The sequence below is a fragment of the Panthera leo genome, chromosome A1 (assembly GCF_018350215.1).
Source record: "Panthera leo isolate Ple1 chromosome A1, P.leo_Ple1_pat1.1, whole genome shotgun sequence".
Classification (NCBI taxonomy): domain Eukaryota; kingdom Metazoa; phylum Chordata; class Mammalia; order Carnivora; family Felidae; genus Panthera; species Panthera leo.
This window is the reverse complement of record NC_056679.1, coordinates 69,312,395-69,333,848: the sequence shown is the minus strand read 5'-3', so window position 1 is coordinate 69,333,848 and position 21,454 is coordinate 69,312,395. Positions and strand designations below refer to the sequence as shown.

The window sequence follows — 21,454 nt, the reverse complement described above, 5'->3', positions numbered from 1 at the left end:
CAGTTTTAGCAAAAATCCCACTAAGCCTAACTGGAACCCCCGGCCCTTGACGTCTGGCCACCCTTGACATTGGGTTCCTCATCTCTTACCATCCCCAGGTGATGTGCGATCACCTTGCCTTCAGCAAAGAATCCTGTCTGGTTGGTTCAGCCAGAACCCGATTTATCCCCGATGTTTCCTCTTTGTACCTTCCCATCCTCTGACCCCCACCCCGCCCCTTGGCTAGAAGTCCCCGCTTGCCCACGCTGTATTCAGAGTTGAGCCCAGTCTCTCTCCCCCACAGCAGTGGACCCTACCCAGTCCCAATGGTCCTGAATAAAGTCTGCTTTACTATATTTAACACATGCTGTTGAATATTCCCTTCCTGTAATAGCTGGTGGCAGAGACTGACGAGGGTAAGAGGATAGAGGGTTTGAGAATAGAGCATTAAAGGAGGAATTATGTCCTTACAGGAGGTGGGGAATCGCAAGGTAAGGGTAGATTCCCTTACCTTACAGGTAAGGGTAACAAGATGGCACAAGAACATCTAGGACAAGAGAACAGCAGTTGTCCTCAAGACTTCCTTCCCGGGAGTGGGCTTGCCGTCCATGTGCTGACCACCCCACATCTACATTTCCACGCTCCCCAAAGGCTTCACAAAGAGCCTGAAACACGGTGAGTCCAGGTGGAAACCCAACACCACCTGCCTCAAGTGGGGCCGCCCCATGATTCTGTAACCTGAGGATGGATGCCGCCACCAGCTGGTTATCCAGGACGGAAAAACCAGGAAAACATTCCGGATTCCATTTTTTTTTTAATCCTTCACCAAGTCCTTCTGATTCTACCTCCTAAAAACGTCAAGGCTGTTACCATCTTTCTCTGCACAGTCACTGCCCTGGTTCTGGCTTTGTGTCCGTCCCCCCCCCCCCCCCCCCCCGCCAACCCCAACCTACTGTGGTGGTGTCTCCATCGGGACCTCTGCCTCCACGCCTCCAGAGTCCTCAGCAGGGCACATGGGGCCCTTAGGATATAACCCTCCCCCCACTCCATGTGCTTCTTGCCACCTCACCCCAGGTGAACAAATTGAACAACCTATACTTGACTGCCCGGCTCATGCCCAGAGCCTCTGCACGTGACACGCCCCTTAGGAGCCCTGCCCGGCCTCAGCAACCCCCTCAACACCCACCCGCCTCCACCAGTTAGGGACTCCTCTATCTTCTGTACTTCTGCCGTACGTGTCCATCTCAGCCCTTGTCACGTGGTGTCCCCTGCTGGGTTTAGTGACTACTTTTATTTTGAAATACAGATTCGTAGGAGCTTACACAGGAATGTACAGGGAGGTCCTGCACCCAGCCTCCCCCAGGGCTAACATCTCGTGTAACTATAGCACAACATCAACACTAGGAAATTGACACTGGTACGATCCGGAGTTTACTTGGACTCTACCAGTTAAATGTGCCCCCGTGCGTGTGTGTACACGTGCAGCTCCAGGCCGTGTTACCACATGCGCTGTTCCCGAGTTGACCTTAAGAGTGCACATCGGTCGTGCTCCTGCATCCTCGGGGCCTGATACACACATAGGCACTCAGTAAATGTCTGCTGCCTGCATGCCTTAATGAGCAAATGAAGGGTGCCTGGTTGGCTCAGTTGGCAGCATGTGACCCTCGATCTTGGGGTTGTCAGCTGGAGCCCCGCGTTGGGAGTAGAGGTCACTTCAAACAAAACAAAACAAAACAAAACAAAACAAAACAAAACAAAACAAAACAAAACAAAACAAAACAAGAAAAAACAACCATGCATGCACCCAGCCAAGGCAGGAGTCTTGCAAGAACCTTGAGTGCCTGGAGAGGTGAGTTCATGGTCACTGGAGCACAGAGAAGCATGTGAAGGACACGGGGAAGGGCCTGGAAAGATCATCCAGGGCTAGAACACGAAGGCCTTTGTCAGGTTTGGGTTTGGACTGTATTCTACCCGCCAGAGAGACACAGGAGGGTCGTGAGCCTCGGCAGTCTGGCGGTACCATCCGTGCTGACTGGGAGGACGGCTCGCCGGGAGGCAGGGCAACACCAGGAAGCTGGTCGGGTCCTCCAGCAGACAGCCAGCTGAGAGCCAGAAGGAGTAAGGTGGGAGAAGTTGAAGGAGGAGAGGGGGCAGGAGGTGGGCACCTGAGGAGACAGACGGGTCGAGTGAAGGTCCCAGCCTGGATGAAAGATGGATCTTTGGGTGGGTTTTGAAGTGCCTTTGTGCATCTGAACAGATGTCTCCAGTTGGAAGTTTGCGGCATAAACAAGAGATCCTAATTTGGGTATCTGACTTTCAGGCAGGGATTGGAGCCCCTGGCCCAGCTCCCTCGGTCATGGTCATGAGTGGAGGGTCTGGGAACCACCCCAGTCTGGCTGAGCCCCTGCCAATGCAGGTAAAAACACAGGGGTCTGTGGGGGTGGGGGACAGGAAGGACACTGCAAGCTGTAGATCACTGTAAGCATTTTGGACAAGAGTGCTACCCTGGGCTTCTACATCTCTCGAACCTTCTGCTGGCTCTCCTTCATACTTCATAAAAATTCTTTAAAACCAGCTATAACCACCACAAGAAAAAGCAACCCAAACAAATGCTAAAAACGGCAGCCAGTGGCTCTCTGAGCCTCTCCACCTATTTTTATTTTGCTTGCACGGAGCTCCATGCTATAAATATGCTCATGGCATCCGCACAGGAACTCAAATGCCAGCACAGCCGACGAAGCTGACTAACCACAAAAATGCCAACTCACCAGACTGAGGAGAAAGAGCTGCTCTGAGTGAAAATCAGGTATGTTCTAGGAGGTCTCAGGCGCTAGGTGAACAGAGAGGAGGGTGGGTACCACTGCCTGTCAGCTCTCCGTGGACGAGGCACAAAGGACAGCTGGTGATGCTGGGGACTGTCCCCAAGGGGGCAAGGAATGGGCTGGCAGGTCTCCAACTGCCGTCTCTGGAGGCCCATGGTGGAGTCCAAGCCTCCTTGAAGGGAGTCTGTGAAGGCAGGAGCCCTCCCTGGGCAGGATTATACAGCTGTCCCTTGAACAACCCTGAGGTGAGGGGCACTGACTCCCCCACGCAATTAAAAATCAGCATTTAGGGGTGACTAGGTGGCTCAGTCAGTTGAACGTCTAACTTTGGCTCAGGTCATGGTCTCACGATTTGTGGGTTCGAGCCCCGCGTCGGGCTCTGTGCTGACAGCTCAGAGCCCAGAGCCTGCTTTGGATTCTGTGTATGTCTCTCTCTGCCCTTCCCCCACTCGTGCTCTGTCTCAAAAATAAATATAAATGTGAAAAAAATATATTTTTTTAAAAAATCGGCATGTAACTTTTAACTCTCCCAAAACTGAACTATTAATAATAGCCTAATGTTGACTAGAAACCTTATGGTTAACATTGATTAACATATAGTGGTATATGTAATATCACAGGGAAGACAAAATACATTCATGGTATCCTGTATTTATGGGAAACGTTCTACATGTAAGTGGACCCACGCAGTTCAAACCCATGTCATTCCAGAGTCAGCTGCCATCTCAGATGAAGGGAATACTGAGAGAAAAGAAGGAAAACCCAACTGGGCCAAAAAAACAGGCGGACATAGGAAAATAACTGGAAAGTCCAACAGTAACAAAAACATGTTACAAAAAAAAGAAAAAAAGAGTATCTTTAACAAGTGTTAAAGAGTCTGATAAGGCTGCCTGCTGTGTGATTCCAACTATAGGACATTCTGGAAAAGACAAAACTATGCAGACAGGAAAGGGTCGGGGGTTGCCAGGGGGTGGGGGAGGGGAGGGATGAACAGGCAGAGCCTGGAGGAATTTTAGGCCAGTGACCCTGTCCTGTGTCATCCTGTCATGGCAGGTACATGACATTCTGCATTTGGCAGAACCCCACAGAATGTACCACTCCAAGAGTGATCCCTAACGGGAACTATGGATTTAGATAATAATAATGCTCATCAGTTGTAGCAAAGATCCCACACCCATGCAAGATGTTAGTACCAGGGCACTGTGTGTGTGTGTGTGTGTGTGTGTGTGTGTGTGTGTGTGTGTGTATGTATACGCACAAGTATGCACATAGGACATCTCTGTGGGCTTTCTGCTCAGTTTTTCTGTAAACCTAAAACTGCTTTAGAAAAGAAAATACACTAATAAAAAATACTATGGAAAGCACAAGGAGGTCTGTAACTGTTACATCTGAGTTTTGTGGATCAGCCTTACTTAAAGCATTAAAAACACTGTGGCTGTAGAACATCTTAGATAATTCTTTGCATTTATTGCATGGGATTCTGCAATCCGGATAGCTTTCATGGCCTCTCTCTTGTCTTGCCCAGAGGGCAGTGTTGCTTTTTGAAGACTGTAAAAAAGTGTGCTCAAGGCCTGTTAAATAGTATCTTGATCTTTGTTAAGAGAAACAGGAAATCTCTGGAGTGGCTTTAGATCTTGTCTTTTCTGTGTACCACCCCCCGCCCCACCATCCCCTTGTCCTGCCTCATGAGATAGATCATTCTAAGGGGGAAAAATAAAGCCTTAAACAACTTAGTAAGATTCTTGGGAATTAATTCAAACTCCAACAGTAACTTTTATTGTACAAGTGTCTTATACATTGTGGGTGCTCAGCTAATCCTGGAGGGAGGGATGGGGGAGGTGGATGGATGGTTGGTTGGATGGGGGGAAATGGTAGCAGGAGCAACCTTCCTTCTTTAGGGGTTGCTCTGAGTTATTAGTAAAGGTATTAGAGAGGCTTTGTTGGGCCAGTTGAAATGTAGGAAGATCACTTTAAAATGTAAATAGAGAGGTATTTGTCTTCAAAAGGTAAACTGTGAATTAAAATATTCTATGTTAAAGGCATTAATAGATTAAGATGAAAATGTAAAAATGAAAATTTCACTGCTAAGAGATGGGGCAGATTTCAAAAATGAGGTAGAATATTGGTTCAGTATGTCTGGTGGTATACTCTTACTCTTGTATCATTGCAGATATTGCTGGCTGGTTAGAAATGTCTTTGCCTGGTACAGTGACTTCAAGTCATAGGATTGATTAGAATTCCTACCTGGCTCTAAATCCAATGTTTTCGTCACACTTACAAGAAGCCAAAACGACTGATGAAAAGTGCAATGTTCAGTCGACCAAACCATGTTTTGTCTACATCGGTTTTTTTTAACTTTTTTTTATTTATTTTTGAGACAGAGAGAGACAGAGCATGAACGGGGGAGGGGCAGAGAGAGAGGGAGACACAGAATCGGAAGCAGGCTCCAGGCTCTGAGCCATCAGCCCAGAGCCCGACGAGGGGCTCGAACTCACGGACCGTGAGACCGTGACCTGAGCTGAAGTCGGCCGCTCAACCGACTGAGCCACCCAGGCGCCCCCATCGTTTTTTAAAATGAGTGCTGAATGATTTATTCAGATAATACCTATTGTTTTGATTACAGCACAGAGCTTTTAAGGAGGAAAAGTACTACAAGTACTTCCCCCAAAGGGGCTGCATTTTCCTTCCAAACACGATTGTCTGCGAGGACAGAGGAATTCACCCTGCATTTACCTGTATTTAGTCAAATCAGGTCATGTGTGGTTATGCACTGGGATTGAAGCCCAGGCCTCCGAGAGGCCCAGCCTGGTTTTCCCTAGGGAACTCGTTCCACCGGAATCCCAAAGCAGCTCACCTTCATACCCTGAATGTTCTTCAGTAGGACATCTCCGATTCTTTGGTAATCCCCTCTGATGTGGGCATTTGAGCGGCCTTCCCTGAAAGCAAAGGCAAAGGGGTTGGAAACAAAAGCATTAGCAGTGGAAACATAACCGGAAAACATCTGGCCTCAGATCACAAAACAGCAAGCTTTATGCCTTCCTTTCCAATCCCCTATTATTTGTACCTCTCCCTTCTCCCGGCGTCACACAATGTTAGCGCCGGAAGGAGACTATGAAATCACCCCATTCTTCTGCAAAGAATTCCCCTTGTACTTCGAAAGAGACAAGGAAGAACCATTGTGCTATCATTTTAATTTGGTCTCATTTCAAATTTTTTCCCTGTTCACGCTTGGGTGATTTGGGCGTCATTACAAGAGCTTGGAAATCACTAACAGACAAGGTTTCTGGTCCCAAGAGCCCTGAGCTTAAAGCAGACAAAGAGCTGCGTGGACAGCCCTGGGGAAAAGAAAAACATAACTGAGGAGGTACAGGAGCCCCATGTGTGGAGGTGGGAACAGGGGCAGAAGTGGGCAGGATGGGTGTCCCAGGTACAGAGAGGGCCAGGGAAGGGAGGTTCCAGACTCCCCCCAGCCAGAGATGCTGGGTGAAAGATGACAAAGATATGGGCCCTTTCAGCAGAGTTTTGGGTCTACTGTATTCTTCTTTCTTATGGCTCTGGGCTGTAGCCAATGTTGATAAGCTAAGAGCTTAAGCAGCAGAGAGGAAAGGAATATCAATAACGGTAGGTGGTTATTAAGCACGGTCCACTGTGCTGAGCACATTATAAGCACTAGTTCATCTACCCCTCATGACGGCCTTATGAGGCAGGTACCATCATCAGCACCATTAAACAGCTGAAGAAACCGAGGCACAAAGAAACCACGCGGCTTGCCTAATGTCAGCTATCGTGAGACCGTGGGCCTGAACTTGAGTCCAGGGGGTCCAGCCCACGCCCCTCCAACCATGGCACCGGTGTGTATCTGTGAATTTACCCACTGATGGCTAATATCTTCAAACGAACTGTTCAGGAGAGCTAGAAGCTAACTTAAATGAGAGGGATGCATGAAAAAGAAAAAAGGTAAAAATCTGGGCATGGGGCTTCCAGTCAGAAGTGAGAGCCCCAGCTCGGGGCTTCCCGCAGGAGGCAGTGAAATGACACATTCCCCTGGTTCTAACTCAGCAGACACGTAGATTACATCACCAGGGAGACAGAGCACCCAGACCCATGGGGTAGTTAAAGCTGCTCCGGAATAAAGGGACAGACAACATACTTATGCTCCCAGCCTGGGTCAGCTTCTGGGAGCTTTCTTTATTGTATTCCTTTCCCCTCCCCCCACACAGAATTCCCCAATCCTTCTGCTTCCTCTCAGCTGCCCAAACAAAGGGTGTTGGCAGATTGCCTTAATCACTGCTCCTCTTCCAATTGAGTCTGGATTCTGTCCTCCACTCCCTGAAGTGCTTCTGTGAAGGAATACCACCAACCTCCTAATTGCCTAAACCCTGCCCCTAGGCAGCTTCTCTGGGCCTGGGGGCCCCAAACTCCAGGCACTTGGCTCTCCAGCTTTGGGAGGCCTCTGGAGGTCAGTTCTCAGTCCTCGTGGCCACCTCCCCCTCTTCAGGCTACTCCTGAGAGGTCTGTGTTCTTTGGGAACGCATCTGTGCTTATGTGCTCTCTTCACTTCCTACTTCGTCCTGTATAATCCCTGGATTCCCCACGGGTTCTATGAATGATGCCAGATCTGTACCCAAATGCCCCTTGTCCAAATGACCCAGGGACTGTATTTCTTACACCCACCAGAGGGTTCTACATGAATGACCCTGCAAGTATCTCAAACTCAAGAGGTTCCAGAGTTAATTATCTTACTGCCCAAACTCAATCCCCTTCCTATGTTAACCCCCTTGATGATGTAACTGTTCTGCCCTCCGCTCAAGCCGGGAACCTCAGGTATCCTCCCTTGTCTGTCTCTTCTATCCCCCAGCCAGTGGATCAAATTCCTCCCAAAATGGGGTCACCGGAGAATGTTTAAGTGACAGACTTAAACCCAGGCTCTGCTTTAGAGACGGTGCTCAGTCTATTGCTAATCACCGCATATTATTCTGCCCTGTCAACCGCAGGGTGGAGGCATCTCCAGAATTTTAGCAAATGGTTATTAATCCAATCTCTACTGAGAAGTTTATTGTTTGGCCATTCTGTTGATCCTGATGTGTGCCTACTTTTAGTTGAGAGTTTACCTGTTGCTCTCTTCTTTATACACTTGGAGAAGGGAGCTCTGGCCTCAGACGGAAGCTTTCTGCTTTATAGAACCCCTCCTTCAAGCCTGCACCTTCACCATCACATGATGCTCTGGAAGGAGCTGGAAAGCTCCCCTTCCCTTTCCCCGCTGCTCACCCCCCCACCCCTGCTCCAACACCTGAACAAAAAAAAGCTACTGAGCCAGAATGTCCTGATTTTGACTAAATGCCACACATTAATAAGAGAAGGCAAGGCACAATTGAAACTCGATTTGTGGGTATGTAGATATGACCTGAAACTTACGTAAGTGATCCCAAAACTTTCAAATGGGCATACCACTTGACAAATGCAGCTAAGGAAGGTCTTTAGTTAGTTCAAAGGACATAATTTAGATATTTTAGCCAGAGTCCTCCGGATTGGATGGGCAAGGGGAGAATTGGGGGGGCTTTATTAATAACAAGGAATTTCCTCCTTCTTGCAGATAACGCCCAAGAGAAAATGAAGTGCTGGGAAGCGACATGGGGGTGGGGTGGAGCATGTAAGTCAGATTTTATTGACTGGACATCCTTCTTCCCACTGTTAAAAGAAAACGTACTGATGTTAAAGCCCCAAACTCAAGGGGACATTTTCCCGCATCAGCTGGCTAGCAGAGTCCTGTTTCTCTGTCTTTGGCATCTTTACTTTCATTTTAGAAATAGCACAGTGCCCTGTGCCCTGGGGAAGACAGTGATGTGGATAAATTCAAACAGGGCCAGCTCTAGGTGGTGTGGGGACAGAAGGCTGGGGCCCCAGAAGTCAATGCATCCAGTCCAGGCAGCGCTGCCCGCCTCCCGAGACCTCCCCCCTCAGTAGCACACATGGCCAGTCCCAACCCCTGTGTGGTTCCAGAACATGGCGCCAGTCCATGAGAATAGGGCAAACCAAAACTGCTGCTTCCTATAGAAATACTGTCATGTTTTTACTTCCTTTGCATGTTAATGCCACCAAATCCACAAGTTCAAAGCATTTGCTTTGTTATTCAGAACTAAAAGGTCATTTTATTATTAAGAACATGAAAAAAGTAATTATAATTCTTCCAGAACATCCTCTGGATGTTAACCTCACAAGAAAAGGGTCCTTGTTTAGAAGACAGGGCCACATAGTTGTTGTCCGTGTAATTACCGCGCGGCAACAAAGCTGAAAATTCTTTTGACAATTTCACTTTGGAAACCCATGTACTCAGAAGCTTCCCAGAAGCTAAATTCTGCCCCGCGCACCATGATTAATACACTCCCTGGAGCAACGAAACGTTAGCTCAGCGCTGGGCCCAACACACCCCCACACCCCGCACCATGAATCTCCCAAGTCTTCCTGCCCCTCGGTAGACACTTTACTCACGACTATGTGAGCTGGTCACTAACTCTGCAGCAGACAGACCACGAAGAGGAGGAAAAGGCTAGAAGGGCCAGTTCTCTGTGGGAGAGACCAGTAACGAGGCTGTCTCCAAGGGGCACAAGGAGCCCTTGCACCTGAGGGCTTTGACTCTGACTGTCGGGAAATACAACACTGACAGTAGGTGCAGGTGGGCAAGGCCAATGGGAGAGATCACCACTCTGCTCCCCTCCTTCCCACGCCCAATCCCGGGTCAACATGAAATCTTCATGGAACCCTAGGACAGTCTACAGCATGTCCACGGTCTCATGCATTGGTGATACAACCCCCAGCTATCCCACATGGTACTACGCACCCCAGGATCCCATCTCCCAACAGTAAGTGTTTTCTGGGGAGCGGGACATCAGGCCTGGCTTCAGTCGAGTGTCTGAGATTCTTTACCATGGAAAGCAGGTAGTGACTGACCCACTGGGCATTTCGAGTAGCCTAGTATTAATGCAAGCATGTTTACCACTCAGCCCTTCCCTTCTCCTCCCGACAAATGAAGCATCATCTCATTAGACTGAAACATAAAGCCAACTGCCGATTGGAGCTGGGGGGCGGCCCTCCCACCTCACTCTGTGTCTGGGCGCTCCCTGACCCCGCAAGATGGACTGAACTTTTGTGAGCCTCATTCTCAGGCCTCATTTGCAAATCAGACATCACATCTTTGCTCTTACTAGTCCCTGTGGTTTCTAGGATCTTAAATGAAAACGGTCTGTGATCATATGTATTTGTGTATATGTGTAAGTAGAAAGATAATGTATAAATAAGTAAATGAATAAAGACATGTCTTCCATGAACGTGTGGGTGAGGGACGGTGGCTGGGTTCAACGCAAACAATTTAGCCAGAGTAATACATTGTATTTATATTTATATCATATACCTAATATTTAGATATTTATCTTTTTTTCTATTCATTATGTTTATATATTATATATACTACACACATCTAACATATATATTAGCCACAGGTAATCTATGTTGATTTCAATATTCTTTGATGGATTCCAATATCCTTTGAGATCCCTGGAGAAGAAAATCCGATTCATTTGAATTTTAATTCACATCCCCAGAAAGACGTTCGGGCCGGAGGCATCCTCACTAGGCACATGGCGCTTGAGTGTTTCCCTTTGGTAGCTACAGATAAGGGATTCACTCTCTGAGCGGTACCTGCAGCTGGCAGATGCCTCCCGTTCTTGGCGACATCATGCCCGTTACAATGCTAGGATGCTTACATCAGCTTTTCTTCTGGGTTTAAGGCCAGGTCCCGTTTAATAAGAGGAGCACAAGTCACAGCCCCACTCACGGGCAGGCTTGATAGCACCCAGATGAGACCTGAAGTGGTCACCTGGGTTCAGTCCTGTTCATGAGCCACACATGAAAATGCAGGGGAACAGAAAAGCCATTTAAAACTCATCAGCGGCCTAGAGAATGTTCGCTCTCAAGTGCTTTCCAGCAGAAACCCGCCTGCGGTTCAGGTGATTGGAAAAACTGTTTTCCTTTTTCTAGGAAAGCAGCTTGGTCTCAAAGCACAGTGGGCTGTCCAGTCAGGAACAAGGCAGATAATTCAGGGAAAACTAGCTCCCACATGTGACTGAGAACATGTCATGCTACTCATGGGTTAACAGGAAACAGTCACCAACATCATTGTCCCTGGAACCCTGGGTGGACAGTGGAAAGCCAGCTGGGGCAGAATATAATGAATTCAGTGTCCTTGTAGTGTCTTTCTTGGCTTTGAATCAAACATAAAATTTTAAACTTAAATTTATATAAATAAGTGTGTAAGTGACCCCCCCCCCCCGCATGGTATACAGGTATACCCCATAAATTCTTTTCCATTGTTTATGCTAATTTTTCAAAACTTTCCTCCATTGCCTATGCTTCCAGGCTGTTTTCTAGGTAGACCACACTGCCTTGTCTCCAATGAGTTTCACTGCTGTTTACCTTGACAGCAATGGTTTTAAACACTTTTTGCATGGTCTTATTTTTTTAAACCAATGAAAATCGTCAAACTAAAGCTGTGACACACAAGAAGTAGCCTGATTTTGCTGAAGGGTCGGGGGGCGGCACTCAGAGAACCACCCCGAGTCTTGGCTTTTGACAACGATCTCGAAGATTCTGAATTCCAGGGAAGTGGATGGAGAGGAACGTCAGGTGCTGTGACACTCACGCATGACTGGAAAGGAAGGCTGCATTCTCCTATCTTCCACTCCAGAGTCCTTTCCCCTTTAAAGCCTCTAAAACTACCACCCAGTATAGTATCCACATATGGCTGCTTACATCTTAACTCCGCTTAAAATGAACTTTTAAAATTCAATTCCTCACCCATACGAGCCCTATGTGAAGTGCTCACCAGCCACATGCGGCCAGTGGCTATTACTGAACAACGTAGACACAGAGTATTTCCATCACTGCCGAAAGTGCTACTTGACAGCATCGTTCTAGATAGAAAGAGAACATGTTTACAGCTACCTCCCTGCCCCCAGGTTCATGGGCTCCAGGGAAAGCAAGAAATGGGGTGTAGTCCTACCTGGTTTTATACCAACTACCTTTCAGAGCTCATTTTCCATGGGGGGTGGGGTGGAAGATGGGCAGAAGGCAACAAGATTGTTTTGTCAAATGAGACAATTTAACAGACAGTGTTTTGTAAGATGTTGTAGAAATGCAAGGTGCTTTCTTTTATTATTTAATTAAAAAATTTTTTTTAATGTTTATTTCTGAGACAGACACAGAGCATGAGAGGGGGAGGGGCAGAGAGAGAGGGAGACACAGAACCCGAAGCAGGGCTCCAGGCCACGAGCTGTCAGCAGAGAGCCCGCCGCAGGGCTTGAACTCACAAACCGTGAGATCATGACCTGAGCCGAAGTCGGTCGCTCAACCGACTGAACCACCCAGGTGCCCCACAAGGTGCTTTCTCATAGCAATGTGGCCAGTCTTAAAGCTATCATTTTTAACACCTCTAGAATACGGACAGGGATTTCTGTTCTGAGAAAAGGGTCAGAGGCCCCCTGATCTCTTGGCGTGGCCTAAGTAGGAAAGAGAGCAGGCGCTCTTAAGTACCCCTCCCCCACAAGGACACCCCTTTCAAATCTTATCCGGCTGGTCTGGCTGCCTCCTTGACACAGAACAGAGAGAAGGATGAAACCAGAATACAAGCTCTAGGAGAGTGATAACTGTGTTGTGTTTTGTTCACTGAACATTGAGGAGAATGACTGATTTATAATAGGGACGCAATAAATATTTGTCCAAGTCTGTGGACACGGGGATTCACACACACACAGCTCAAGGTTCTGAAGTAGAGAGATGGCCCTGCCACCAGAGCCCCAAATGTGTGACTTGGAAGGAAAAGAGTGTGTCACATCTTTACCCCATCACGTGTGCACGTGTGTGTGTGTGTGTGTGTGTGCGCGCGCATGTGTGTGGCCAGGAACAGCCTGAACAGCATGAGCAGCACAGGGGGGCAGGCAGGGGCTATTTCAGATCATGCCTGGGGCTGGGGTTTCCCAGGGGCCAGAAGCTGTTCTCAGGTTAGTTACAAGTGAACAGCAACGAACCAGCTTCTTTGGAGTTCTTCCCCTCTAAACGTTACGCCTAAAGCCTCTGGTGCTAAAGGCATAGTGACAGCAGACCAGCTGGCTTCAAAATCCAGTCGTGCCCTTAACCAGCTGTGTGACATCTGCCAAGCAACTCACCCTCTCTGTGCCTCATTTCCTCACCTGTGAGGTAAGGAGATAACAACAGTATCTACCTAATGATGTGCTTGTAAATATTAAACGACATGATACACGAGCAGCATTTAACAGTGTCTGGAACACAGGGAATGTTCAGTTCACGTTAGCCAAAACTCTCACCAACAAAATCAGCAAGCAAACTCTATTCTTTTTTTTCAATCAAAGAGATAAAATAAAGTCCTCCTGACGGTAACATACAGAAGGAGCCTCGTCTCAGATTGTAATGGTCTTAACATCTCTGTTGACCTAAACCAGAGCGAAAGAGATACCACAGATGATGCTCTCTGCTCTAGGGTCCCATAGCCGTGTACCCACCTTGTGTCCGATTCAGCCAGAGCCCAAAACACCACCGCTCAAGATTTCCCAGCCACCACGGGGAGTAGTGGAATAGTGAAATACGGGTCCTCAAATGTTCCTAGCACGTCACATATATGTGTTAATGAGCAAGCAGATAGAAAAGCTTCCCTAAGACCCAAACAGGAAAGGAGGCAGTTAGCAGTTTATACTTGTTGAAGAGAACAATGCCCGACAGCCCATGTGGTTTGAGAAAAGGTAGCCTGTGGAGGAAGGTCTACTCTCCTTCCTCCTCTTGTTCCCTCAGTAAATAGTCGGCACATTTGGTGCGAAACTAAGGCCCCTGAGAAATTCCACAGGGAGGGGGCAGAAGGCCCTGTCAGCAAATCCAAGGACAAGGTTAAGAGGCGGTTGAGTAAGATATGGAGGGCAGGACCTGGAGGCCATGCTGCCTGGGTTCAAGTCCAGCGTTAACTCTCCCACCTGGGCAGGCTGTCCATCCACCCTATTGACCGAGGCTGAGTCCCCTCATCCGAACCTGCCTCTTTGCACCGTGCGGACGGAACAAAGTATGTAAGGGCTTGGAAGGAGCCTTGCTGTTGTTTCTGTTGCAATCCCTTGGGAGTGGACAGAGAGGCTCCGAGGATATGCTGCGACACAGCTAAATTCCACAGGAGTCCCCTCGGATATTACCATCTCAGTGGTGGCCACTTCACCATTAAATAGTCTCTTGGTGGATTAGAAAAAAATCTGAATCCATTTTCTCAGATTTGAGCCCTACAGGTGATATTCCTGTAGACAAAGCCATCACAGGGCCAGTGTTGGCCAGATGCCATGTACTTCCTGCCCCTTTTGAGAGAACAGCACAGGAGGGTGTCCGGAGCAGAAGGACCTCTCGGTGAGCACAGCTGACATCCCAAAGCCAGGAGCAGAAAGAAAGGATGCAAGGGTTGCCGGCACAGGTGCTGGCTGGGGCTCTGCCGGGTTCCTGCTGTGTGGCCCAGGGCAAGCCACACTCTCCTTTTCTCCTGTGACGAATGAGGAATCTGGGGCACCTGGGTGGCTCAGCTGGGTAAGTGACTGACTCTCAATTTCAGCTCAGGTGGTAATCTCATGGTTTGTGAGATCAAGTCCCACGTCAGGCTCTGTGCAGACGGTGAAGAGCCTGCTTAGGATTCTCTCTCCCTCTCTCTCTCTCTCTGCCCTGCCCCCCTGCCCAGGCACTCTCTAAATAAATAAATAAACATTAAAGAAAGAGAGAGAGAATGAGGAATCCACGGCAGATGCACTCTCAGCCACTTTCCAGGTGTAAAGCCTTATGCCTCAACAACACAGCTGCAAAGCCACAAGCTGAGGATCAGATCAGACCCAAGTTCAAGTTGTACCTCTGTCACTTATGGGTTGTATGTCGGGGGTCTCACCTCTCTGGGCCTTATGTTCCCAATCATACAATGGGAATAACACCTACACCTAGGGAAGTGTTTTTCAACAAGGATCAACAAGTTTTAATAAAGGGCCAGATAGTAAATACCGTAGGCTTTTCAGGCCACACAGTCTGTGTCATGAGTATTCACCTGTGAAAGGCAGCCATAGACAATGGTTAAAAAAAAAAACAAAAAAAAAAAACACGTGTGGCTATGTTCCAAAAAAACTTTATTAGCAGGAACAGGTAGCAGGCCAGATCTGGCCAAGGGTTGGTCAACCTGGTTTTGAAGATCAAATGGGAAAATCCTGGTGGTCATTTTAATTTTTATCAATAACACCAACTTTACAACAGTACCAGGTGTCTCAAGAGTCTGCCCACAGTAAATGCGCATTAACGGTACTTGATTATTAATATTAATGCCACGACTCTGCACGTGAATCAGACTTTGTAAAAGCACTGTCCATCCACATTTGCCAGACCCCCTTCTGCTTTACAAAAGATCAATCCTTGACCCTTGGAGACATGACGTAAATGAACTTACTACTCTTCGAGATTTACCATGAACCAAACCAAGGCATTTTCACGCATTTGTTTTATAGATATTTTCAGCAACTTGTGTCCAAGGGCCTGTGTTTCTTATAGTAATGTGTACTATTTCTTCTTCATTTTTAGACCAATATTGTCCAAAAGATCTTTTTCTGTGGTGACGAAGACGTGTTTTATATCTGCCATCCAATATGATAGCCACTAGCCACATGAGGCTAATGAGCCTTGAAATGTAGCCAGTGTTACTGAGAAAATGAATCTTTAATTTAATAGATTATTCAAATCTGTTTATTTATTTTGAGAGAGAGAGAGAGAGAGAGAGAGAGAGAGAGAGAGGGAGAGAGTGTGTGTTTGAGCGAGCAGGGCAGGGGGCAGTGAGAGAGGGAGAGACTCCCAAGCAGGCTCCATGCTGTCAGCACAGAGCCCAATGCGGGGCTCAAACTCACTGTGAGACCACAACCTGAGCCAAAATCAAGAGTCGGAGGGACACTTAACCAACTGACCCACCCAGGAACCCCTTGATTATTTTAAATTGAGATTGCTGTCAGTGGCTAGTAGCTGCCATATTGGACAGTGCGGCTTTATAGGTCTTTATCCTTTTCTTACATTGTTTTCCATTTGTAAACCATCTCAAAGTCATTGCGGAAGATGAGGCACAAAAGGATTTGAAACCACAATAAAAATGAGCCTTAACCAGTTATGAAGCAGTTGACAAGCAAACAATCAGGCATTCAACCAAGCCAACACCATTCCCGAGCTCCAGTCTAGACTAAGTGGCACAGAAACGACTGGCCAAGCGCTAAGGCAGGTGCGTGAGGAACTGAGATGCCAGGTGGACTGTGCTGGAGTAAAGCCTGTCAGGATTCCTGACACAGGGTTGTAACCCAGACTTCCTGCTCACAACCAAACTCATCGCTGCAGGGACCCTGGGAGGCAGTGGGATACATCACACAAGAATGTTCCACAAGAAAAGGCATGGCAGCTGATTTTGCTCTAGAAGAAGGAAAACAGTTTTCACGGACTCTAGTAAATGTCCTACGGTGAAGACAGGAGACCTCCCCACGGGACTGGTCTGGTAAGGATTAGGCAATTGTGAACAACGCTTGGGGGACAGTCATTATTACTCCATAAGATAACTGCAGGCGTGGTCTGCAGTCAGCCTTATCTTGGGAAATAACATAGAAATCAGATCCCTTCCTTATGTACACGTGGGAAACAGCCTACAGATGTCTACTTCGGGTGGGGGGAGGTGTGGAGGGGCCGACGCGCACAGAGGACAGGAGGGCAGATGTGGATGTGTGTGTGCGCACCCACGTGGAATGTGTGCTCATGCCAGGTTCGAAGGCCTGCATCCACCACAAGGGGAGAGGACGCTGGGAGAAATTGCCTGTCGTTGAGGTACGTTTCTGGGGAGTGGAGGGAGGTGCAGTGTCCCCACCCGCCCTGCGTACAGGATGTACTCAGGTGTGCGACGAGCTCAGGACACAGGCTGTCCAACCTCAGGGCTCCTTTCTAGCATTTCCCAACACGGTCCCAAATTCAAACCAGGCCAGAGAAGCAAGGAGCTTAACCACCGCAGGCCTCCACGTCAGGGGAAAACCACGGCATCCGGCTGATTGGCATGATTGCCAACCGCATCCCCTTCTGGGTCACTTAAAAAGGTAATGAGTCTGTTTTCACCTCCCATGGCTTCAGTCGGGAGCCCCATCGACCTCACGGAGCAGCTGGGCGATATGGGGAAACAATAATGGGAAATGAAAGAGGCTCCAAGAATGAGGAACATGGTAGAAAGCGGAATGTGTGCACCGTGCGGTCTGCATTCCCAGGAAAAGGCACCTCGAAAAGGCACCGCTCGAGCATGAGTGGGGGAGGAGCAGAGAGAGAGGGAGACACAGAATCCGAAGCAGCTCCAGGCTCTGAGCTGTCAGCACAGAGCCTGATGTGGGGCTCGAACTCACAAGCAGTGAGATCAAGACGGGCTGAAGTCGGCTGCTCAACCGACTTGAGCCACCCAGGCGCCCCCATCCCCACATTTCATCTTGCCCAACTCTGGACAGCCGAACACTAGCTGTTTCCTCAACCCCAGGTGTTGGCAACCTCCGTTTTATTTTCTGTCTCTCTGAATCTGATTGCTCTAAGTAGCTCATGAGTGGAATTGTACACTGTTTGTTCTGGTTTTTATTTCATTTAACATGTCTTTAAGGTGCATCTGTGTTGTAGCATGTATCAGCATATCCTTCCTTTTTAAAGTTTATTTAGTGTGAGGGAGAGAGAAAGTGCAGGGGAGTGAGAAGATCCCAAGCAGGCTCCGTGCTGTCAGTTTGGAGCCCGGCACGGGGCTTGAACTCACAAACCTCAAGATCATGACCTGAGCCGAAACGAAGAGTCAGATGCTTACCTGACTAAACCACTCAGGCGCCCCTAGCATCCCCTTCTTTTTAAGGATATTATTCCATTGTACGATGTACCACATTTTGTTTATCCATTAATGATTCACGCATCAGAGGGCACGGGGTTCCTTCCAAACCAAACCTTTTGGCTCCCGTGAATAATGATGCTATGAGCGTGGGTGTAGAAGTATCTGTCTGGGTCTGTTTCTCTCAATTCTTCTGAACATACAGCTAGGATTGGACACTGTTGGGTGCCATGGTAAATCTAGATTTAATTTTTTGAGGAATTCCTATGATTTTCTTTTAAGGATGACCAGCTTCAAAGAGTGGGTAGGATGAAAAGATTTATTACTCATTTTTTTGTTTTAGGATTGCTCACCGTGAAGCTACTATGAAGATGTGCACTCTGGGGGAGGGCTGCAAATCATTGTCTCACCCACACGGTCACCCCCCACTCCTCTTCAGCCCCTGGAGCATCCTGGCAGGACAACACTGCTCCACGGGTGAAATCCCTGATCACAGTCCTCCTGAGAGAGGAGCTTCCTTTCTGCTCCGGACAGACACCCTCCTGTCTCTCAACCCCCTAGGGTCCGAGCCTGCTCCTGCCCCCACACCCCAGGGACCCTGCCTCAATCTTCTCTGCACGTCGTCCCACCACTCTTCAGACGTGCTCTCCTCGGGGACGCTCCACCCCTGCTCACCCCTCGTGGCTTCTTCCATTTCCTCTGCTGGCTCTTGCTCTGCCATGAGCTACACGTTTATGGAAAGTTGACAATAAGGTGTATTCGGCACGATTCTGTCCCTGGCTCTCCTCTGCCTCACTGTTGTTTCTTGCAGGACAGGATTCTTCTTGTGGGTAACTCCCATATCTACATCACTGCACCGGATTTCTTTCCCAAGCCTGAGACCTGCGTTTCCAACTGCCGGGAGGACTTCATTACTGACCCCTCAAAGCTGATGTGACCCAGAGCAAACTCAGCTTCCCTCCGTTATATTTGCTTCTTCCTTTCGGCTTCCTAATTTTGTGAGCATCCTCCCAGGTAACCAGGATCAAAGTTCTCGGGGCTTCCCCCTGGACTTTTCCTTGGTCCCGTGGGCCTGACTTGTCTGCTCGGCGACATCTCAACCTCCGGTCTCCCCACCCCTTCCAAGTGAATCTGCTGCCAAGCTTCTAATAAATGCAGCAGACCCTTCTTGAGAACTGTGTGTGCCCACAGCCGATCCCACATGCCTCTCTGTAGGCCTCTTGCCCAGACCCCAGCTCCCTGCAGGCTGATGTTGCACGGGGCACAGCCTACCGAGGCGCATCGTGCTAGAGAATCCAGGTCTGGGGAACGAGTCGGCTGGTGTTCACTCTGCCTGCCAGGCCTTTCGGGGCTGGAATTTGGGACACAGCTCCGAAAGCCAAAGGTTGTAAGAGGCTTTCTCTGAGTGCATTTGAACAGCTGGGCAAAATATCCTGGCTTTCAAAAAGAAAGGCATTCTTCCTGTTTTCAGAAGTCACCAAACCTGTTTCCCGGTTTTTGAAGAAACAGGGTCACCTGGGCTTTGGCCAGGCTGAAATAGCCCATCCCCTCATCAGGTGGGTTTACTCAGGAGGACGCAACGTTTGGATGCGGGCAGGTGTGTTTACTGAGCAGGGGTTCAAGCCTCCTCATTCAGGGAAATTCCTGGTAACTTTTCTGCCTTAAGACTTCCCACTGCTGATCGAAGCATAGCACTGCCTCATGTAAAACCATGGTGGCCGTGTCCTTTAAGTACCAAATTTGGGGGAGTTTTAGGTGCATAGTAAACTTTAGATTTCTTTCCATTAACAGTAGTAATTTAAAGAGTATCACCGAATAAAGCCTGGAGTTTAGTTGATGGTAACTTAGCCACGTTAGTTTCCTAGCTGACAGACGTGCCCAGCGATGGAAGAAGCTGACGTGAGGGCAGAAACCCTACTGTCGTGGCAACTTTTTTCTAAATCTAAAGTTATTTCAAAATAAACAATATAAAGAAAGATCAGCTCCTCTCCCGCCTTCTGCGAATGGGACAGAAGGCTAAGCCCTTCACAAATACTGTCTCATTTCATCCATGTAACAGGCCTATGAGGTACACATACTACAGATGACACAGTGTAGCTCCACAAGGGCCAGAGGCAGCCAGAGATGTCTGGTGGGGGTGTGGCCGGGAGCGTGGACACAGCCAGAACGCAGCCATCCCCCTCGGCACGGGCCAGCCGGGTTTCCCATACCCCAGACTGAATAGATACATACACACATCCACATCTACTTCCATCGGGCCTGGCGGTCCAGAACTCGGTGTGAACTCCTTTCTTAACGAACCTCCCTGCGTTCCATTCTTTTCCTTAAATATATTCACTCACACAGGCTGCCTATGCCGTGCAGGCACCAATGGCCCAGACGTCCTTCAAGGCAGAACTGGCCAGTGATGCCCCATGCCCACACTGGACATGGCCCACTCATCCATGACAGGGCCTGGCCCTCCTTCTTTTCCATGCCTTTCTGTTCCGGAGACCACAAGCCCCCAGTGGGCAAAGCCTTATACTTGAGCTAGCTCGCTCACTCCCCCACCCACCTGTGCATGCATTCACTGCTTGTAGAAGAAACAAGAGTTATAGTCAAAATGCAACTCAGAGAATCATAGAACCTTAGGTTTGTCACAGGAGCTCCGTATCAGTTGTTCCGGAAAAGGTATTCATCACAGTCATCTCAAGAAGCACTTTAGAAATACACACGTCTGGGACTCCTCCCAGTGTTCTGATTCAGGAGGGCTGGATGGGGCCTGGCCATCTGTATTTTTTCAAAACTCCCCCATCCCCAATCCCAGGTGACCGTGTTGCAGTGCCAGGTTTGGGGTTTCACCCAACAGATAAATGCCTTCTAGAAATAGTCCACCTCTGCTCAAGAGACCCCAAGGTGGAGGAACTCATTACCTCCTAAGGCAGCCTCTCATCGCCAAGTGTTAGTGCTAGGGAATCCTCTATATTTAGACACGATGTGCCTCTTTGGAAATTCACTGTTTAGATTCTGTTCTCTGATACAACTAACAAGACACTTACTCCCTTTTCACATGACCAGACTAAACAGAGCCATCAGATTTTCTAGAATCTTCTCTCTTCTAGGACAAATGCCCATAGTTTCAACAACTTTTTTTTTTTTTAATGGAATGCATTCTCTATTCCATTTCAAAAGTGAAACTCAGAATTGCGCCTAGTGTTCTGAAGGAGCCCTGAGCATTTTTGGTGCTCTGGTCGCTTTCGTGAGGCAGTCTAGGACAAGCATTCTCGACCCTGGCTACACACGGGAATCATCGGGGAAGTTTTAGGTCCAACCTCTCAGAAATTCTGATATGACTGGTCTGGGGTTCTGCCTGGCTATCAAGATTTTGTAAAGGTTCCAGGTGATTCTGCTGAGCAGCTGATGTTGAGAGCTACAGATACAGACGTGGGGTCCTCTCTGTGTTATTCTGTTGACTCACACACTTATTCACTCAGCCTTTTTGCCTTGAATCCCTGCCAATTCCTCATCATGCACTTGAGGAAGTGACTAGTTGAACTTAGCAGCAGACTTTTACATTTATTCCTGATAAATGTCATCAATTTGATTTGGATCCATTGTTGCAAGGTCAAGTCACATCCTTGAGCTTCATACTGACTGTCTGCTCTCTTTCTAGCTTTGAGTCTTTTACATGCTTCTGGTATCGTCATGTAAAACATGGATAAAATTATAGATCTTT

General features: G+C 48.2%; 1 protein-coding gene and 1 long non-coding RNA gene across 5 annotated transcripts in view; one reads left to right on the top strand and one right to left on the bottom strand.

Moving 5' to 3' along the window:
• Nucleotides 1-21,454, bottom strand: part of FARP1 (FERM, ARH/RhoGEF and pleckstrin domain protein 1) — a 295,943-nt gene that overhangs the window by 17,529 nt on the left and 256,960 nt on the right. For all 3 annotated transcript variants that reach the window (XM_042929450.1, XM_042929458.1, XM_042929440.1), the window contains exon 17: nt 5,656-5,737. In XM_042929450.1, the coding sequence (XP_042785384.1) occupies nt 5,656-5,737 (82 nt within the window). The remainder of the gene's footprint in view (nt 1-5,655; nt 5,738-21,454) is intronic.
• On the top strand, nt 1,934-19,200 carry LOC122214391. 2 transcript variants are annotated; one of them, XR_006199853.1, is made up of 4 exons: nt 1,934-2,102; nt 2,300-2,395; nt 2,691-2,785; nt 18,083-19,200. It is a non-coding gene; the product is annotated as an uncharacterized LOC122214391 (long non-coding RNA). The 2 variants fall into 2 exon arrangements; XR_006199851.1 differs by having other exon boundaries at nt 1,934-2,202.